Source organism: Olea europaea, chromosome 11 (assembly GCF_002742605.1).
Source record: "Olea europaea var. sylvestris chromosome 11, O_europaea_v1, whole genome shotgun sequence".
Classification (NCBI taxonomy): domain Eukaryota; kingdom Viridiplantae; phylum Streptophyta; class Magnoliopsida; order Lamiales; family Oleaceae; genus Olea; species Olea europaea.
The window spans coordinates 13532939-13553761 of NC_036247.1; the positions used below are offsets into that span (position 1 = coordinate 13532939).

Consider the following 20823-nt stretch of genomic DNA (forward strand, 5'->3'; position numbering starts at 1 on the left):
TGCCCATCAGCATTTTGTTCCAAATTCTGCTTAGATGCACTTCTTTTGGCTTATAAGCAATGTCAACCACAACCATATTACTTGAGTAAGAAAAAGTAATTATGCCATCCTTGTAACTGAAATGTATTCAACATAGAATACAGCAGCAGACCACTTGTTCGCTATGCAGGAGATAGGAACACACACACACATGACTGTATAAATTACAAGAGACTTAAATTTGCTTAGGACAGAATAGAAATCTATAAGCAACTAGAAGCAATACCCTAACAGATCTTGTTTGAAGATTATACGATCAGTTTATCTATTTTCTTGAAAGACAGCAGGAGACAAGGTAGTATGCTCAATCTCACCTCCGGTAGTCTTTGACTTTATATATGTACTAGCCACCTCTAACATTTGATCCACCTCTTTCTTATACTGCAAGGTTTAACCAAGCATATTTAGACATTTACCGTTATGTTGAATTTGGCACAACCTTGGAGACAAAATGAAAATATTAAGCAAGAAGACGGTAAATCACAAAGGATATACACACCTCGTTGATAGCACCGGATTTAATTTTGGATTGCATTATGCACCATTTCTTGAAATGTGCACCTGTCAGAATTCAAAAATTCCATTTCCTTATTAATTTCAAATGAAGTTTGTACATAAGGAGGTTTCTAAGACAAGTAATAATCTTAAAAGAAAAAAACAATGACGTGACCATGCAGCCCATAAGTATTTGAAGGATTAAGATTAAAGCAAAACTTATTTTAAGATTATCTTGAAATGTCACAAAAAAAATAAATAAATAAATAAATGCAAAACTTTTACCGAATTTATGACTATCAGGAAAAAAAAATACACTGAAGTTGGTCGAGAAAAGCGGCCAATCGAAAGTGGCCCAAGTATTTCAAAATCTAATAGCCTGAGACCACAACAAATGAAGTTCTTCCACGTGTTACGTATGAGCACAATTGATAAGGCAGACCATTCACCTAGAGATATTCTATAACTGAAAGGCACAGAGTCTACCGCTTATCAGTTACCTTGGTAGAACAAATATACATAATTTATCTGTGTTGTTACAAAGATTTCTTGCAGAAAGAACCTGATAGAAAATCTTTACACTATGATTCCAATTATAATGTTAGGTAGTAGATTAGATTCAAGCCTTAGATACACACATATGTATGAACATGCATATCAAATGTTCGTCTAAGAAACGACGTGATTTGATTATGATAAAAAATATATAAATGATGACTCTCTCTAACAGTTTAAACTTTTAGATAAAATGGTTCAACATGATATCTGAGTAGACAAAGATTCTGGCATCGGCCGTTTAATCAATTGTGGATGTTCCAGGCTTTGATAGTACAAAAAAAAAGGGTGAATCCTATCTAGACTTAGGAGGCCTGTTTTAACACAAAATTTAAATAGTAGTCATGTGGTCCTCTTTATAGCTAAGCTTTCAAATCAAGCGGTTTGTTCAACAGACTGAAAGCTAACCAAATTAAGAAGGTTAATGATTATCAAATGACATAAAAGCAACAAATGTTCAAGCATTTATTAAATGATTTACAATTAAAGATAAATAAGAACGGATGAAGTTTTCCAAGTTGAGAAAACAACCATGCGCCAACAAAGATATGGAAGAAATTACCAGCTTTAATATCCACACTGCATGACGACTCCGAGTTTGTCTCCAATGACCATCTACAGTGAACCTGATGCACCAAAACATATATACTCAGTTATAAAGTTAAATAATAACTGCGAATATTCATAGAGGAAAAAGGGATTCCAGAAAAAAAATAATAATGATAGAATAAGCTTCAACCACCAAGTTCTAAAGACAGATAACCAATAAATTTCTTTAGCCTGAAAACTTGAAACATTCCAATATGTACTTCTACTAGATGTATAGAAACCATGACAATAAAAAGCACAGAAAAAATGGACAACATTTTGAGTACCTCAAAATATGATCCAAAGGGAACATCATGTGCCTGTTGTACTGTCTCAAACACCTAATTAAGGAAAAAAAGAGGCTATTATTTCTTCAACGTCACCAAAAACTAACCAACTAGATTGACAAGAGTTTTCACATTTGAATAAACAGAAATAGAAAAACAAATATATGTTCCCACCAGAGTTCTCTTATCTGGAGATAAAACAGCATGTTGCACTTCTGTCATTGCTGTATCTGGAGGACACATGGGACTGTTGCACAAGGTTCTATAGGTAATTTGCCTAACTTCACCGTCGTACTCATCAGCAGTATACCACTGACCCATCTGAAGTTAGCATAACAGGAAAATCAGATAGACTCTAGAAAGTATATGTACAAAATGGTACAGTGGTAATATAGGTGTTGGTTTTTCCTCAGCAAAGGTGTACTGATAACCACGAAAAGGTCATAGCTCATTAATGTCTACACATCCTGCCACAGATGGTTGACTAACTTTAATGGCTTGCTAGCTTGCATATGGACATGTGTTAACATTATTTTACAGGTTTTTTCCTGTAAAATATATATTATTAATGGCCACCAAACTGCAATTCATTTAGTCAGTGTCTGGACTAAGCTCTACGATACGACAAATTTTAGGTCTGGATAATTTCTATGCTGGTATTCCCAAGCTATAGTGGCAATGCAACGCCATGAACGAATATAGAGATCTCCTTACAACTCCAACTAAAAGTTTCTACGTACTCCAGTATGTGGCATATAATATAGAAGTATGTATATGATTTTGAGTTTGACATCCTTCTACATGTTTGTACAGATCCAATCAATTGTATGGAGATGAGAGACCAAGCAGCATGTTGACAGACATTATTAGAATTCATTACTTACTATGACATTAGAGTCCTTTCTGGCTGTACGATACTCATTTGTGAAATTCGAAGCGTCATCAAACAAAGTTTCAAAAAATTTCTCTGCTGTGCATGGGAACACGTCCTACAAATTATTTTGCAAACAAGATATAGTTAGTCAATATGATGTTCAAATAGGGTAACAAAAAAGTAGAACTGTGAGTTATGCACACACATTATAAATGCCAGAAAGAACATCCTCTTTGATGAATGGTTGAAACTTGTCAGTCTTGGGCACACTTTCCTCAGGAAGCTTAGATTTCCTTTCACTGCCTCTGACAGAGCTACTATGACGCAATGCTGACTGTTCCTTATCCTGTGTTCAGAAATAAGATCAACAGTTAGAACAATTTGAGCAGATTACCTAAAATTTTAACCCGGGTAGAGCAATTTATATTCCTTAAAGCCAAAGTAGTAATACATCTGATAGAAACTTATCACTTAAAATGGAAATGCATAATTCATCGTATACTACACGCATATATATCTTCAGTTTACAGTTGTTTCACTACTTCATGTCTGAGTGTCGCATGTGAACGCTCACCATGCAGCCCACTAAAAAGTTTTAGTTTCTAATTAACTAAACCTATACACGCAAGGCATTAAAACTGTAACCCGGTCAATCAAATGCTTTACATGTGAAAAATATAACATTTCCTTGAAAATAATGTTTTCAGACGATCCAATATAGCATGATTATCAATGAGAGAAGACCTCGTGCAATTTTGACTTGCTCACTATCAATAGGTTTCGAGTTAAATCATCCTAAATAGGAAGTGGCAACATCTCTAAAAACCAAGAAAGATTACCGATGTGGAAGAAGAGAAAGGAAGATTAAACAAGAGCAAAGGGTAAAACCTTCTTCTCAGCTTCTAGCGTTGCATGATAGTTCTTTACTGCAAGCTGTAAAGCTCTCAGTGCATGGTTTCTGTTCCAGAATGATGCAAACATATATCTGACTCTACCTGAAAGATACAAATGGCTCACATATGGCATCAGAGTCCACAAATTAAGTGGAAATACATCTACAAACAACAATACAGACTTTTAGAATATAGATTAATATTTGAAGATCTACAAATCTGAACAGGATCAGCATAAAACTAATTGAATATTATTTTAGTTTCAATAACTAAACATGATAAAGTGCACACTCATGTCTATGATGGATAGTTGGTAGCCACATCTAGTTTTCACCTACACATATTCCTCACACTGACTTTGACGGGTGTCAGTATACATATAATTAATAACCAGTGGGGAAACAACAGCATTAAAACATGTGAAATATTGTATTTTGGGCTCGGAAAAACCATAAATGAGAAACCACAAAGACAATGAAAGACAAACTAGAGGGAAAATTCTGCTATGCAGATAACAAAGAATTGAATATCAGTGTTAGGTTTTGATGGGCGAGATGTCATTTAGAAATTTACTTTCTATCTTATTTAGTTTTCATAAATAGGTGCTACCTTAACAATAAGCTTGACAATAAAGACAGAACGGCCCTTTTCAAAACATTCTCTGAAAAAACAAGAGAATATTTGTTTATTTTTCTATCAGTCTTTCTCTCTTGAAAGGAAAGCCCTCTAAACTGAAAAATTTTACTTGTTTCCAAGGACATGGTCTGAAACATTTTCAGAGACTAGCTTGCTTCTATCTTACCGTAAGAAATCATAGCAAAATCTATTTCAGATAGAGCATATGATGTCAATGGCCTGCGAAGAGCACTTAATGGGCTAGGGTGGCCCCATTTCGCCTTACCGACCCAAGATTGCACCAGAAACCACTATTCAACCAATCTCAAAGTCCTATTCTGCGAGGAAATACACGGAAATGATTCTTGGACTATAGCAAATTTTAACATTAGCCTTTAACCCATTATATGAATTAAAAAAAAAAAAATAAGTTAAAACATAAATTTACACTAAAAGGACAATTTTACCCTTCAAGGCTACAGACTGTTTGAAAGTTTCCTCTCTGACCGACCGACCCAAAAAAACGGAAGCCACAGTTGTCAGAAAAACTAACCGATCAACCATCGGCCGAAATCACCAACGTCATAGTGATTTCAATCGACGACCAGAAGCACGTATCTACCACCGGGCGAACTATTCCGATTAGTTTTCTTGCAGGAAATTGTATTTTTTGTTCCAGTTTTCATTAATTGAATTATTTTACGTTTATTCAGTTTAATTAGATGAAGATGCATGAGTAGTTAGATTGTGGATCATGTTGGGGTGAAAAATGTAAATTTTTTGTAATTTTTGGACCTCTCCATCGTCTACAATAGCGATTTTCGACGAAAGGATAATAAAAGATGGTGACTGTTAACAGTCATGGACTGATTGTTAACAGTTGTCCCATGGACTGTGAACAATTTGGACGACTGTTAACAGTCGGTCCAGACTATTAACAGTCTGTAATTTTGTTTAAAATTTTTTTTTTATCAATTTTTATAATTAATTTATTTTTTTATTTGATTAAATAGTAATTATGTTATTTATTTATTTTTTATAATTGTCTTTTATTTATATAATTTAATAATTGAATATTATTTAAAATTAACAATTTATTTTGTTCCTTTTATTTTTGTTTTTATGAAATAATCTTTGATTTTTTTTTCACATTTATTTAAATAATATAAATATTCTTTAAATATTTTAAAAATGTATTTAATTTGAAATTTATTGTTTGTAAATATATTTTCCAAATGATTACAAGATTAATTTTCTTTATAATTAATTTATTTTAATTTGATTAAACAATAATTATGTTATTTATTTATTTAATTTTTATAATTGTCTTTTTTTATATAATTTAATAATTGAATAGATGATGTTGTCCGAAATTAACAATTTATTTTGTTCCTTTTTTTTCTTTTATGAAATAATATTTGATTTGTTTCTAATTTATTTAAATAATATTTATATTCTTTAATTTTTTTAAAAATGTATTTAATTTGAAATTTTTTTTGTAAATATATTTTCCAAATGTAATATATAAGATTAATTTTCTTTATAATTAAATTATTTTAATTTTTAAATTTGTATTGAATTTATTTTGTTATTAACGTCAATGTCTTGCATATTGTATGGTAGTTAGAATTCAGTTGCCTTGATTTTTTGAGATTATGCGTTACTTTATTATTTTCTGTTCAATGTTCTAACATTTGAATTTTTGCAGGATGGAGTATCATTTAGATGGGGAGTTGATACGGATGACAGGGGAAGCAACTTAGAACAGTAGCTTTGAGAGTTTTACTGCGGTGTTGGAGGTGCTTGATGATCATCATGGAGATATGCTATGACAGTCCTTCTTGTGGCCACTATACCAAATGCGAACGGTGCAGTACTCATGACAGATCATCAATGCACTTCTATGCCGGCTTCTGAGGTCAGTCGACGACGATTCCCTCCACTTCGACCTTGGGGGCAAGGTCGTCAGTTTCTCGATGTATGAGTTTAGCTTGATCACTAGACTGAGAATTACGGGCGACGATGCAGCCATTGAGAGAAGCAATAGGCTGTACGAGACGTACTTCCAGGGACATGGGTCAGTGCATCTACCCGAGCTGATGGTCGTGATCAGGGGGTGTGACCAGATGATAGATAGATTGAAGCTTGAACTGGTCTACATCCTTGAGAGTGTGATGAGGTGTCATCACAAGAAAACTGCCATTGACATTTTTCATTTGAAAGTTGTTGACGACATCGATGCGTTCAACAGCTATCCATGGGGCCGAAGATGCTACGAAGACACCGTACACGTCTTCACCAGATTACACTCAAGGCCCAGGGGATCAATGCATAAATACGATACATATGGATTGCCCTTAGCGGTGCACGTAAATGTTTAATATAATTAAAATTAAAATTTTAGTATATTACATTTATGCATAATAAGTGTATGTGTTGCAGATTTGGGTGTATGAGACAGTCCCTGCACTGGGAGCCCGCTTCGGAAAGCGAGGAGAGACACGATGCCCTCAGATGCATTATTGGAGATCGTCGCGAGTGGAAGGATGTCCCACTAGAAAATAGTTATCGGCCCTCCTCGACGATCCTCAGGTAAGTATTATGCATTTGTGATTTATATCATACATAGTTTAAAATCTGTTTACATGATCATTAACTAGTTGAATGTTAATATGTCAGCTTGAAGTCATATCTGAGTTGACGCCGTCGATGGAAGAGGAGGCTCGGGATTTTGTGCGGAATTTAGGGGCTCCGTCCACCCAAGACGAGAAGATGTCTAATCCGAGCCTAGACCAAGATTGGATATGTGAATTAAATATAATTTATTGAATGTCCTCGACATATAAATTTATTGAATAATTTTTAATGTTATTTATGTAGGAGGGCAGTCCAACTGATCGACGATCACCTCCGCCAAGGGTATCGCCTCCACCATTGGCATCATCTCCGCCGAGAGTATCGTCGCCTCCATTGCCATTGCCTTCGCCGCGAGTATCGCCATTGCCATTGGCATCGTCACCGCCGAGGGTATCTCATTCTCCCTCGTCCAGACACGTCCCTCCTGTATCTCCGACACACAATGATGATTTGTATGCCCGTCTGACTGGATTTATAGTGGAGGAGGTCGTCGCGCTACGACGAGAGTTGATGGAGCGGGTCAATGATATGGGACGAGAGTTGACATGGAGGGTCGACGATTTGACAGGGAAGGTCGACTATCTGACAGGGAAGGTCGACGATATGGGACGAGAGTTGACAGAGAGGGTTGACGATCTATCCCGTGATGTTGGAATACTACGGTCTTGTGTTGTCGACCTTCAGGATACGGTAGCGGCACTTAGAGGAGGTTTAGCCGTTAGGTGATGAGGGGACAGAGGGGATGCTGGAGATGATGATCGAGAGAGTGGCAGAGATGGTGATGGAGAGGGGGGTCACCCATATTTTTAACATGATGAGACATTAGAGTCATTGTGGTTGTCTATGAAGGGGAAGAGAGTGGCCCCGATGGGGATGAGAGAGGGGACGATGGAGAGGTGGTCCCGATGGGAGGGGCGGATGAAGTGGTGACGGAGGAGGTGGCCTCGGAGGCCGAGATGACCCTCGTCATGATTGAGGGTAAGAGACATGCTATTGATGAGACGGAACAGGTGGTCGGCAAGAGGTTGAGAGTGCCGTCACAGTATGTTGTTTCCCCCTTCACGGCTGAGACCAAGAGGAGGACGTTCATTGATGGGACGCACCTGAACTTATTCAGGAATGTGGATAATGCCAAGTGGAAAGCGTTCGAGACGGAGTGGAAGAGAATTATCCCCGGGTAAGTATTGTATGATTTTAATAAAGCACTGTACGCTAACTCGTCTATGCTTATTTTAATCTTTCCCTATTTTTTCAGAGCTAGCCGCACAATAGGTAACCGGATGGTCTCGGACGCTTACAAGTGGTTCCACGATATCACCACTTTGGGAGCTTGGCTCGCCGACGATGTAAGTGAACTATTCATTTCGTGTTTTTTATGTATAAGTCACTTTGTATTTATTAAATGAATAACTCATACTTTTTTGATATTTTCTGATGCAGCGCATCGACCTGGCCATGAACTTGCTGCGAGATCGAGCTCAAAGATATCCAAAATTATTTGATGTCCATGGTCAAGTCATATTAAACACCGAATTCCTGCTGCCGTTACCATAGAGCATCAGTCGCTCCAACTTATGGGTAACGAGTACACGGTGCCAGAATATATATTTGAGTGAGTCATAGGAATGTCGCCGAGTGTCGAGGGAAAATTATGGGAGGGTTGTACACATATGTACATTCCAGCGTATATCAATAAGTACTATGTTACGCTGGAGATCATTTTTACTGACACGACTATATATGTGTACGATCCAGATCATTCATGTTTGACACTAGGCCAGCTGGAGCAAAATCTGGAATCCGTAGCTGTAATTGTTCCTATGATGGCCAGACGAGCGGGGATGACTGTACAGGACAGATTGCGGATTGTTCGGAACACGACGACAACGCGACAGTCCAGAAGGTAAGTGTTTGAGCTTTATTGTTTTCATCTTTCAGACTTAGTTTTTTAGCTACACTGTACTGAACTAATCCATTCTTGTTCAATTGTAGCGGTGACTGCGGCATATTTGCCATTAAGCACATTGAATTTTTAAGTATAGGACATAAGGTTGATGAAATCAGCCAATCGTGGATACAGAACTGGAGAAAGAAGCTAGCTTGTGATTTGTTCGAATTTAATGGTGACCCGCAAATTTGTATTAAATATATGTAACATTCGAATTGTAAATTTAATTATTTTTTGTGATTATAAAATAATTGTAAATTTATGTTCAATGTATATAGCATTCACATTGTAAATTTAATTATTTTTTGTGATTATGAAATAATTGTAAATTTGTGTTCAATGTATATAACATTCACATTGAAAATTTAATTATTTTTTGTGAGTATGAAATAATTGTAAATTTGTGTTCAATTTATATAACATTCACATTGAAAATGTAATTATTTTTTGTGAGTTGATTTTTTGTTATTTTACACATATGCCGAGTATGGAACTAATTTTTCATATAAATAATTATAAATACCATTTATCAAGAATAAATATTGAACATTTAACATTTATGAAGAATAAATATTAAACAGTGTAAAGTAAACGAAAATATTAGTCATTTAACGTACATGTCTAATCGTCATTTAGGGGAATTTGATTGGTACAAAATTGTTGAGTATGTCCTATAGCTTTGCACCTGTAACACCTACGCTGTCGAGGAAACTCTCCGATAGATGATATTCTAGATGTACTTGGACGTCCAAAACCACGCGGCTCAACTGCTGGTGGCAACAAATCATGAAAAGGGAGAATGTGCTCGGAAACTTCCCACTCGACTTCATTCGACAGAGGAAATATAGTTTCAGCATATGTTGTTCTCCAAGACTCAGTCGTATGATACAAAGAGCATAACGTTCTCGCTGTAAAGCCTCGATATATGGCCACCGCAACTGCATACTCACATGAAACTCTCCAACTGAAATCTCGTACAAGTACATGTGTTATCAGTTAAGTCCATCATATATGTCGTATTATGTGCACGGAGAAGCGAAACTCATTTAGTGCTTCCACATTCAACTTTCTCCCAACCTCTGCCGCCTTAAAGAGTTTCTTCTCTTGAGCTGGGCCAGCACGCTAGTGCAACTCTGTGATACCGCACGTCGGTCATGAAACCACTGTTGCAGCTTGTTACGAATGTTCTCAATCATTGCAAGAATTGGTAACTCTCGATCCTTTTTAAACAATGCATTAAGAGACTCTGCGTTATTCGACGTCATCATATTGTATCGACGTCCTGGAAAGTATGACCGCACCCAATGTTCGATCCCCATGTTCGTCAGATACTCCAACACCGACAATGATTTACTTCCTATCTCGAACATGAACTTATTACACTCTTCAACACTGTAAGCTTTGATTGCTCTCCTGAACAATGAAACGATGCCTTTACTCGGATACCTAGTCTTCAAATTACCTTGTATATAGTACATGCAATACCCGTGATGTGCCTCGAAAAAAACTTTAGCGATACCGTTTATTACAGACTGTCCCCGATCAGTTACAAAGGCAAAGTCTTTGACTTCCCCGATCACTTCCCTCAGTTTCGAAAAGAACCAACGCGTGGACAGATCATTCTCGCTATCGACTATACCGAATGCAATAGGATAAATTTAGATGTTGGCGTTTTGACATGTAGCAATAATTAGTTTGCCTTGATATTTAGCTTTCAGAATTGTACCATCAACTAGAATAATGGGTCGCATTGCATTTCGAAAACTCCGAATACATTGTCCGAGAGCCATGAAAAAATATTTAAAACAATTATCGCCTCCCATCTCAATAAAAAATGTCGTGTCAGGATTGGTTGTCCCCATGTTATGGCAATACCTGGACAATTTAGCATAGCTCTCCTTAGCTGATCCCATTAAATCCTCCAACGCACATTCTTTGGCCTTCTAGATTTTCTGGTAGCTCATGACTACTCCATACTCTCAACGGACATTGTTAATGATGTCCGAAGATCTGTAGATCGTCCATGGGTCTTGATACTTGTGCATTATCTGTCGACTAATAAACCATGCTCAAGCTTGCCTGTGATCATTTCGACAAATTCCCACTTCGTATGTATGTTCTCGTGCATATTTGCGAACTACAAAGCACTCATTCGTGTCCATTTTAGTCGCTCTCAAGTGCCAATTGCAATTGTCGTCAATGTAAGCAACTGTCAACAAATGACTTGGATAATTTTTTTACCTTGAACTCAAAGTTATATTTTTATGTCATCCAGTGTACAGCTTCCTGCAATCTTTCTTGGTTTCAAATAGTTGCTTGACATACAAATCGTCATCATCGAGAGCCACACGCGAAGAATTGGAGGACGGTCCATTTGTTCCACCCCTTGAGCTCCCACCCCGCTCAGGTCTCTGTCGGGATAAAGCAATTAAATTTTCATTTGTAAAATCATTTATATTTTCGTTGTCCTCAACTGTAGACGGAATTCTGTGCGTAACAGTGACTTCACGATCAGTAGTAACCGTTTCAGGAATAACCACATCATCTGCAGGAACTATCTCCACTGTCTCCCAAAAAATCTTGGTCATTATTATCTTCGCGTTCACCTTCGACAACATCCTTCTTAACTAAAGTCACACCAAGAACAGTTGGAATCCTATGCATTTTATTCAATTCTAATAGATAATTCAATTTAGCATCATTAGTAACAAATATAGGTGGCATCAGAATGGACAAATCCCCATAACCATTGAATAAATATCTCAGTTGCATATCGTACTGAGAATAATCAACATTTAGCTTATTTTGCAAATCCTGGTACACTTCCGCATATGATGTACTCTCTGTTACGAGAATTGCAATACAACTACATACATCACTCGTCCATCTCCATTCTTATCTATTATTTTCATTCAGTTCGAAATCACCGAAATAACAGATCGAAATTATTATATCTGCATGACGATATAGAATTTTTAAATCAATTACAACAACAAAAATTCAGATATTTAATCAACTTGTAATTAAAATTATAAGACAATTGCCAAAACAAAAATTAATAATAAAAAAAAAATTCGTAAAACAGTTGGGAAAACAGCCAACTGTGGACTATTTTACAGCCAATGGTAGTCGGCTGTCAGCTGTTAGACAGCCGATTGTCAAATCGGTGTTTAACAGCCGACTGTTAGACAGTCTTTTGACAGTCGACTGTTTGCTGTCTAACAGTCTTTGTTACCATCCCACAGTTAATCGTCGGACTGTTTATTTTGCGTATGACTTTTTATTTTTCTATGGTTCTAAAGAAATAAATTATAGATCTGTTAAAAAAAATTTCTACTGACTACTGTGTTATTTAACTACTCAAACGTACACTAATTTACTGAAATTGAAATTAAGCATGTGTAAAAATATACTTACGATTTGAAGTAATTGATCTGAAAAAAATTATGGTTTCAACGTTTGAAGTTTTTTGATATTTTGAGGTTCAAAAAAATGAAAAATAAGAGTTTTTTTGTGTTTAAAGCTCGTTCTACAGTTTTATAAGTGGAGAAGTGTATGGTTTTCAATTATTAACTAAAAGGGTAATAATGTCTTTTAAACTATTCAATATTTTGTAATTACATAATATATTTAAGGGTATCTTTGTCTTTTACCATTCTTCAAGTTTTTAAAAGTCAAAGTGGAAATAAGGACCTTTGACTAAGTGAATTTTAAAAGAACCCCCTATTCCGCTCCTTCCCTTGAAGAACCCAGCTTTCTCCTGCTATGGTAATGTTCTTCAAATCCAATGCCACAAAATGCCAGATGTGTGTGTAATCCAATCACAATGGAATGGACAAAATAAAAGATGAGAATTTAGGCCTACAATTGGAGGTGACTTCAATTGATAAGAAATTAGGAGAAGAGTTTGATGGTGATCTCTACCCGGTACCCAGTAAGACTAGACAGATCACAAAGAAGATTAAAAATGCATCCTTGTGATAGCAAAATAAGCTAAAGTGTATTGTTCACCATTAATTCTGTGTAATCCATACACCAGTATATATATAAGCAAAATCAAGCAACTGAAGCAGCACCGTGGAACTAGATAAGAAATTCTGGAGCTAATTGTATCATCGCTTAATTGCAATGCCGAATTCAAGATCACCATCTTCGGGTTTTCCCTTTTTTGACATGAAAATTAGAGTAAATTTTCTGCTTGACTTCTACAGCATTTGAATGATCTCAATAATGGGGTCTAATTTTACAGATGCTTATAATGTAGTCGACAGCATGGTCCATTTAAACTTAAGATAGGGAAGTAGTAAAAATTTATCAAAAGGACACTTGATGCAAAAAAAAATAAAAAAAATAATAATAATAATAATAAAAATACTAACCATCTGGGTTTCCCAAAGGAGGGACGCCATGTCCACCAGCACCCATTCGAAGAATTATTGTAATAGCGGGATTGATAAAAGCATGTTGGCTCCTCCTTATCTGAAATGGAAAAACGACCAAAAGATTCATTACTTCGGACAGCCAATAAATCCCATAAGCAATCTGGAAAAAAATAAAAAAATAAAATTAGAAAACACGTCTTTGTACCTCGTCTATATCTCCAAAAGGTATAATCACCTGCTACAATGAAAATGTAAACATAAGAGTGTGTACAACTTAAAGGAGTTCAATACAAAAAGGAAGGCCAGCTTTTGAGTAGAAATTATACTATCTGAAACCAGGTGCTAGAAAATAGAAGCTCATTTCGATTAAAATACCAATAAATGTCAATGGCTCATTCCTGGAGTGGTTTCTAAAAGTATTTAGAGAAAATATGAGGCACTGAAAGGAGATAAAACTTTAAGTGAACACGTTGACTAAGAGGTAGACCCAAGGCCAAAACTTATATTTTAGCAAAAGAAAAGGAAAATCAGCTTTCATAGAACAGTGGAAAAGGTAGACATCATCATATTCACAGATGAAAATTCAAGTTATTTTGGCAAGATGTTCTAGAAAAGTCACCAAGGCAAACCAAATGGTGCTTCAAGGCACCAAGAGTACTCTCCACGTGTCAATTATTTTTAAAAAATAGCAGTGTAGTCAAGCAGCACAGACCATTTACCTGCCAATTGCCAATAATGCCTTTCTATCTCGCAAGCAAAGGTTATAATCCTATCATTAAAGTTTATTCCCTTCACTGCCATTTACCTGCTTTTAACCACTAATTTCTATAATGAAATACACCACCACCACAAAGTAAGCCTTATTCCCAACAAATTAGGGGTTGGCTATATGATTCATTTTTGGTCACTCTTTTTTATCCACTGCCACATCTATATGAAGATACTATGCAAGCATAGTTAAGTGGAAATCTCATTTTCATTTGTTATGCTCCTCTTTCATTTATTTTTGCAACATTTTGCCATTTTCCCATTTACTTTTCTGTATGTATAGAATACAATTTGATTACCAGTGTTTCCTAAAGCACAGTTTTGTAGTTTTATAAATACTAACAATATGCTTAAGGCACATGACATCTGCCTTCACATAGGGTAAAAGCATTACCATGTGGCTTTGCCCACAGAGTTAATTTAGTTTCTTACCTATATCCAATGATATTAGGAACACTTTCCACCAAACAATATTTAATATAACTTTTTAATAGATCAAAAAGGAGGGATGATATGGGAAATAATGTTCCTTCATGCCCATTCATATTTTACTGCAGGAAAAAAAAAAAAAAAGGAAAGATTATTTCTGCTGTAGATGGAGATAAATTTTTACAACAAACCAAAGTACACTATATCTCAAGTTAGATAAGAATTCATAAACAAGAAATCATAATCATGTATTTTAGACACCATGAACCTGAGCTTCAGAAGTGAAATCAACCACAAAGACAAATTCGCTGACCAAGAAGTTCTATAGAGATGATTCATTGATGAGTGATATTTCACTCTTCATATCAAGGCCATTAAACTTATTATTTAGTTGATTCTCATGTATTTTGGAGGTGCTAACATGTGGTTTTCATGCTATTTTGAAGGATGGATGAAGTGGAGAAACAAATGATAAAAGAGGCCAAATGAAAGAAATATGCCAAGGTTGGTGAAATTGGATGAAATGACCAAAATGTAAGGGATCCAAAGTTCGAGGACTAAGGTGCACGTAATCAAAAGTTGTGTCGAAACTTGGAATGAAGATCCGAGAGTTCTGGAAGCCAATTGGATGAAGAAAGATGTCAAAGGGATCAAATTTAGTCAAGATATGATCATAAATCATTTTCCAACCGAAAAGTTTTGCACCGGATTTTTAGTCTCACATTCAGACCCATTTTCGACACAGCAAACGATCGAATTGGAGAATGATGCCTGAAGCAAAGTTGTAGCCCTTTGAATTACCTTTTCAACGCATCTTGAATCATCTCAATCGGATATCGGAAGAAAGAATTATGATAAAAATACTGAAAGCTGTGCAGTGCAACCAAAGTGGTCACGAGCGCCCAGGCGCTATCCCTCAGCGCCTAGGCGCCATGTTGCTGTAATTTTTTACAAAAAGTCAGCGCCGTCTTGCTGGAGTAATTTTTTGGGTTTTTACCATTCTTTTTCAGCCCAACTCATCCTCAAATCTTTCCAAAACTCCTATACACTATAAATACATTCCAAAGACCTAATTTCAAGGGGTTGGATGGCTGAAGAGAAAGAGGCAAAGGAAACATCGATTGAGAGGAAATTCACCAGATTTGGAGAAGAAATCAAACAGCAAATTGAGTTTTTCTTATCTTTTTATTCTCCATACGATTTAATTTGTATTTTATTGTGTTTCTCTTCTCAATCATGAATTAAACTTTTAAATCTAGGGTTTGATGTATCATATTTGAGACGTGATTTAATTTCTTTATAGTATTTCCATTTAATTTTTCAGAATTGATTTGTATTGTTCTTGCTTAATACTTTCAGTTGTCTGATCACCAATTGAATGAATTAATGTTCTAAATTTGACGCTCGAGAGAGGAAAATTTAGGCGTGATCTAAGAACAATATAACTTAGATTTGTAGGTTTCGAGAGAAAGTGCGAATCTTTAAGGGTAAAACAAGAACCAAGTGCGTGATAATCTTTATATATTTAATTCAGAATAGAGATATTAGGGTTAAAATATAGAGATGTGTTCTATTTGACGCTTGAGAGGGGGAAATAGAATTAATTTAGGATTCTTGCCTATGAATTCTGGAAATAGTTGATGAAAATATCTATAGGGATTGAGAATTATGTCGAGAATACAGTGAAATCACTCCTTAGACATTACGTAATTTTGATTTAATCTTTAGAAATTGCCTCACTTTTATTGCATTATTTAAGTCATTGACATTAGTTTAGTATTCAAACATCAATTTAACACCTGATTGTCTAGATAAAGTAAACGCAGACACAATTATAGTACTCAGTGGAAGTCGAATATCAATCCCTGTGGGTTCGACACTTTTCAATTCTTTAATATACTACAAAACTTGACACCGTACGCTTGCAGTATAAAATCACGTTACATAAATCGCCTGGCACTCATTAATAGGAATATGCTCTGAACAGAAGTCAAATAATCAATAGGAACCAAAGATGGGAGTTGACCTTCATTTGCTTCGAAAAAACGTTAGAATGGAAGCAGATGTGCCATGCTGATACATACATACGACCATGATACAAAAACGACCTCTCAAGAGCACACGAATAGCTACGCTCAATGACCTGAAAAATATCTTCACCAATATTAGAAACTGAATTGGCCAATATGACAATCCAATCGGAAAGGCTAACTTTTTTCCAAATACTACTCAAAGCAGTCTAGAGAAGCAGATAACTAGGCTTATCCAAACTAAAAGTAAAAAATCATGCCTCGTCTGGAAGAAGATTAAATATTGTTTGCAGTGGCCCAGGTTTCAAATGAACAACCGTAGGTTCTTGTTTATCCACAATCCTCCTTCGATTATTAGAAAGAGCATAGATGTTCGCTCTACAAAAGAATAGTTTGCATCAGTTCAGGAAAATTGACAGCTTACTAGAAAAGTAATGACATCAATGGAAAAAATTGAAGGATGATTATTAGATTAACATACATTTTTGAAAATAGAAACTGCCTCCAGTAATAGATGCTAGCGTAATTAAAAATACTAATAATAGTTCATTCACCATATAGCACACTGAAGTAAGAATAGGATGGCCAACAATCACAACACCAAAGCTACAAGAAGGTGAAGATCCAATGATAAATTCAAAAATTTCAGAATTCCAGGAAAATAGAAATTCATTTTAAGATACAGCCAAATCAATCCATCATTTTGTATGATTTATTATTCTATGTAGTTAAAGATACTCATAAACTTGTACTTGCAACTAGTATCATGAATTACACAAAATATAAACAAAAATGGACAATGTGCAGGAATACTTGCTAAAAAGTTTTCATAAATTCACATGATCTCAGCTTCAATCTATAAATTCACTGTTATTCAAACCCCAAAAGGGAAAGGGAGCGAATTCTGCTACATGCTAGAACAATTAATTTCCGCTAAACCTGTAACTCCCCGAAAATTTTATTGAATGAAATTATTTGTTAGATGTTACGTTTTTATATTCTCAAAGTTGGGGGATCAAAGTGAAATAAGTATTAATTTTTATTCTTTTTCGGGTCAAATAATTAGATTTTGATAGAGCAAGTTTTAATATATCTATACTGGGCTGTTTTTAATTAGAATTCTTCGATTCGAGAAAAAGTTCATTTAGATAAATTAGGCCCAAGATATTTAAGTTTAAAAAAGTTGTTATTAGTTAGTATTTGATTAAATTGAATAGACTTCAAAAGAGTTGGCATCTACATGTATATTTAGAAAACATCTTTTTATTTGATTTGAAAAGTTTTAAGTGTAATATTGATTTGATTTTGATAAAGTTTTAGTAATCATAATTCTATTATATGAAACTAATTCTTATCCAAATTCTTTGTATTACACAGTTTTTCAATTCTTGTTATAAATTCAATTGAGAATTTCAACTATATATGCTACAATAATTTTCATTATCTCACCTTGAAAATAAAGATAGCCATGGCGGGGAAAGAGAAAAGGGGAGGAAAAAGTACAAAAAAATACCTTCGGTTTCGACCTAACAAAATGTGAACCCTATTGGTTCTTTATAACGGAATATGAACTTCTTTGAGAATTCAAATTGACTAATAATGAGTGTCTTGTTTGGTCATCGATATACTCCATGAGAAAATAGTGGGATGAAGTGTAGATTTTATTATTATATAATTGTCTATGAAAACTATACGTATTTGTATGCGTATTTTTAAATGCCCACTCTTACTATAATTTTGCATGTTAGTTCGGATTGATTGGATTTGTGACAAGATGATGATGTGAGCTGCCAAGTGGATTGAAAGAAAAATCAACATTAAGCTTTTCTATCCTCCAATTTATTTATTTGTTTAATTTGTTCAAAGACATGTTATTTAATTAGTTAGGTGATTTTTTTAGATATTATTTTAACGTTTTGGTTTAAATTTATGGATATTCCAGTCATTTTATTTTAAGAAATAATTTTTTAATCTTTTTGGCTCTTAACGTGGAGATAATTAAATTTTTGGTTACATTCCAGGGTTTATGAAAATTAGGGTTTACAGCTTGGTATCAGAGCGGTAAACTTTTTTTTATTAGTTTCATATAAATGAGTTTTAATAGGAATTTGCCAATTAGAAAAATATATTTTAACAGATCTTAGTTCCCACTTATTATTTTAGTTTTCTTAATTTGCATATTCGCATTATTGAAAAGTTTTATCAAAAAGACCAAAACTGTCTAAAAAGAGTTTGAGATTTAAGCTGTCTACTTGTGAGCCACTCCTCATCTGAAAGCCTTTTGGTTGTACATTATTCAAATAAACAAGACGAAAAACAATATTTCAAACCATTCCAAATTTAAGAAAATTATATTTTTAGAACTTCTATTTTGAGAAAATTATATTTTAGGAAATTTCAAATAAAAATAAAAATAAAGCATTTTCATAAGCATCAAAAGTTTAAGGACAATGTAAAATTTTTAAAGCCTTTAATTGAAATCATTAGCACGCGATGCTTACTATTCGATCACTCTCCGATTCATTCTAGCTATGAATTGAAACGTCATTCTTATAGCCTGACTATGGGTTTTCTTACATCATGTTATGTTATGAAATATTATAAGTATGTTAAGGCTAAGTATCCATAACTTTTCAACTAAGTAAGATAATTTTGAGGACGAAATTCTTTTTAAGAAGGGTAGATTGTATCACCTCGAAAATCTTATTCAATACAATTATTTGTTAGATGCTATGATTTTATATTTTGAAAATTGAGGGACTAAAGTGAAATAAGTATTAATTTTTAATTTTTTTTGAACAAATAATTAGATTTTGATAGAGGAAGTTTTAGTATATCAATACTAGGCTCTTTTTGTAATTGTAATTAATTAGAAGTCTTCTACTCGAGAAAAAGTTCATTCGAATAAGTTAGGCCAAAGATACTGAAGTGTAAAGAAGTTATCATTAGTATTTGGTTAAATTGAATATTAACTTTAAAGGGGTTGACAGCCATGTGTACATATAGAAAACATCTTATTATTTGATTTGAAAAGTTTAATTGTAGTCTTAACGTGATTTTGATAAAGTTTAATAGTAATCATAATTCTATTATTTGAAGCCAATTCTTATCCAAATTCTTTGTATTATACGATTTTCCAATTCTAGTTGCATACAAATTCAATTGAGAATTTCAACTAAAAATACTGTAAGAATTCCCATTATTTCACCATAGGAAAATGTATGAAAAAATAATAGGAGAATTTTACGTACAAGATTTTATTCTTTTCAACCTTTCAAAATCTAAGATACTTTTGTATGCATGAATTGCCAGTGGATCTCTAGGTTCGATCTAATGAAATGTGAACCCTATTGATTTCTTTATAATGGAATGTGAACTCCTTCGAGAATTCAAATTAACCAATAATGGGTGTCTCACTTGATTACCGATATATTCCATAAGAGAAGGGTGGTATGAAGTATAGATTTAATTATTATATAATTGTCTATGGAAACTGAACGTATTTTATTGGATATTTTTAAATACTCACTCTTGCAATAATTTTACAAGTTAGTTCGGGTCGATTAAATTTGTGACAAGATGGTGATGCGGGTTGCCGGGTGGATTGAAGAAAACATAAACATTAAGTTTTTCTGTCTTTCAATTTATTTATTAGTTTAATTTATTCAAAGACATGTTATTTAATAGTTAGGCGATTATATTTTTTTGTTCGTATGATTTTGGTTTAAATCTATGGATATTCCAGTCATTTTGTTTAAAAGAAATAATTTTTTTATTGTTCCTACTTTCAACGTGGAGATAATTGAATTTTTGGGTAACACTCCAAAGTTTGTGAAGATTGGGGTGTTACAAGAACTGAAAAACCTGCAGTATTGCATGTCAAACATTTTTAATATCTTGTGATCTTATCTTATATCAGGTGATATCAATGTCATCCCTACACTCTTAAACCACAAGATTCATGAATACAGGCCTTACAACAAAAAAGTACAATTTGTAAAATTTAACTCTCTTTGGATTGGCAGTCTGTGTAATCAAAATTTTGACTAAATTTTACAAGTATCATAGGAGCCATAAATTTTCTTATTCAGTTGAATAAAAATTAACTACACTAACAGATAGCAAGAAGAACAAAACTGAGACACTAAGCACTCGTACCAACAATATAGCACAAGTTGAAGGTTAAGAGTGCAAAGATCAACTCAACATTGCAACAAGCATTAAGTAATGATTCAAGAGAAATTTCGAAATATAAATCAAATAGAAACTTTTAAACCAATTTA

General features: G+C 34.3%; 1 protein-coding gene across 1 annotated transcript in view; it reads right to left on the bottom strand.

Moving 5' to 3' along the window:
* Positions 1-12: 12 nt before the first annotated feature.
* LOC111403478 (BAG-associated GRAM protein 1-like) overlaps positions 13-20823 on the bottom strand; it is a 25755-nt gene continuing 4944 nt past the window's right edge. Inside the window, exons 7-18 of the mRNA XM_023032004.1 lie at positions 16801-16918; positions 16537-16653; positions 13519-13548; positions 13311-13410; positions 3727-3833; positions 3044-3184; positions 2849-2953; positions 2139-2285; positions 1965-2018; positions 1652-1715; positions 539-600; positions 13-420 (exon numbers count right to left, since the gene is read on the bottom strand). Of these exons, the coding sequence (XP_022887772.1) occupies positions 301-420; positions 539-600; positions 1652-1715; positions 1965-2018; positions 2139-2285; positions 2849-2953; positions 3044-3184; positions 3727-3833; positions 13311-13410; positions 13519-13548; positions 16537-16653; positions 16801-16918 (1165 nt within the window). The 3' untranslated portion in view covers positions 13-300. The remainder of the gene's footprint in view (positions 421-538; positions 601-1651; positions 1716-1964; positions 2019-2138; positions 2286-2848; positions 2954-3043; positions 3185-3726; positions 3834-13310; positions 13411-13518; positions 13549-16536; positions 16654-16800; positions 16919-20823) is intronic.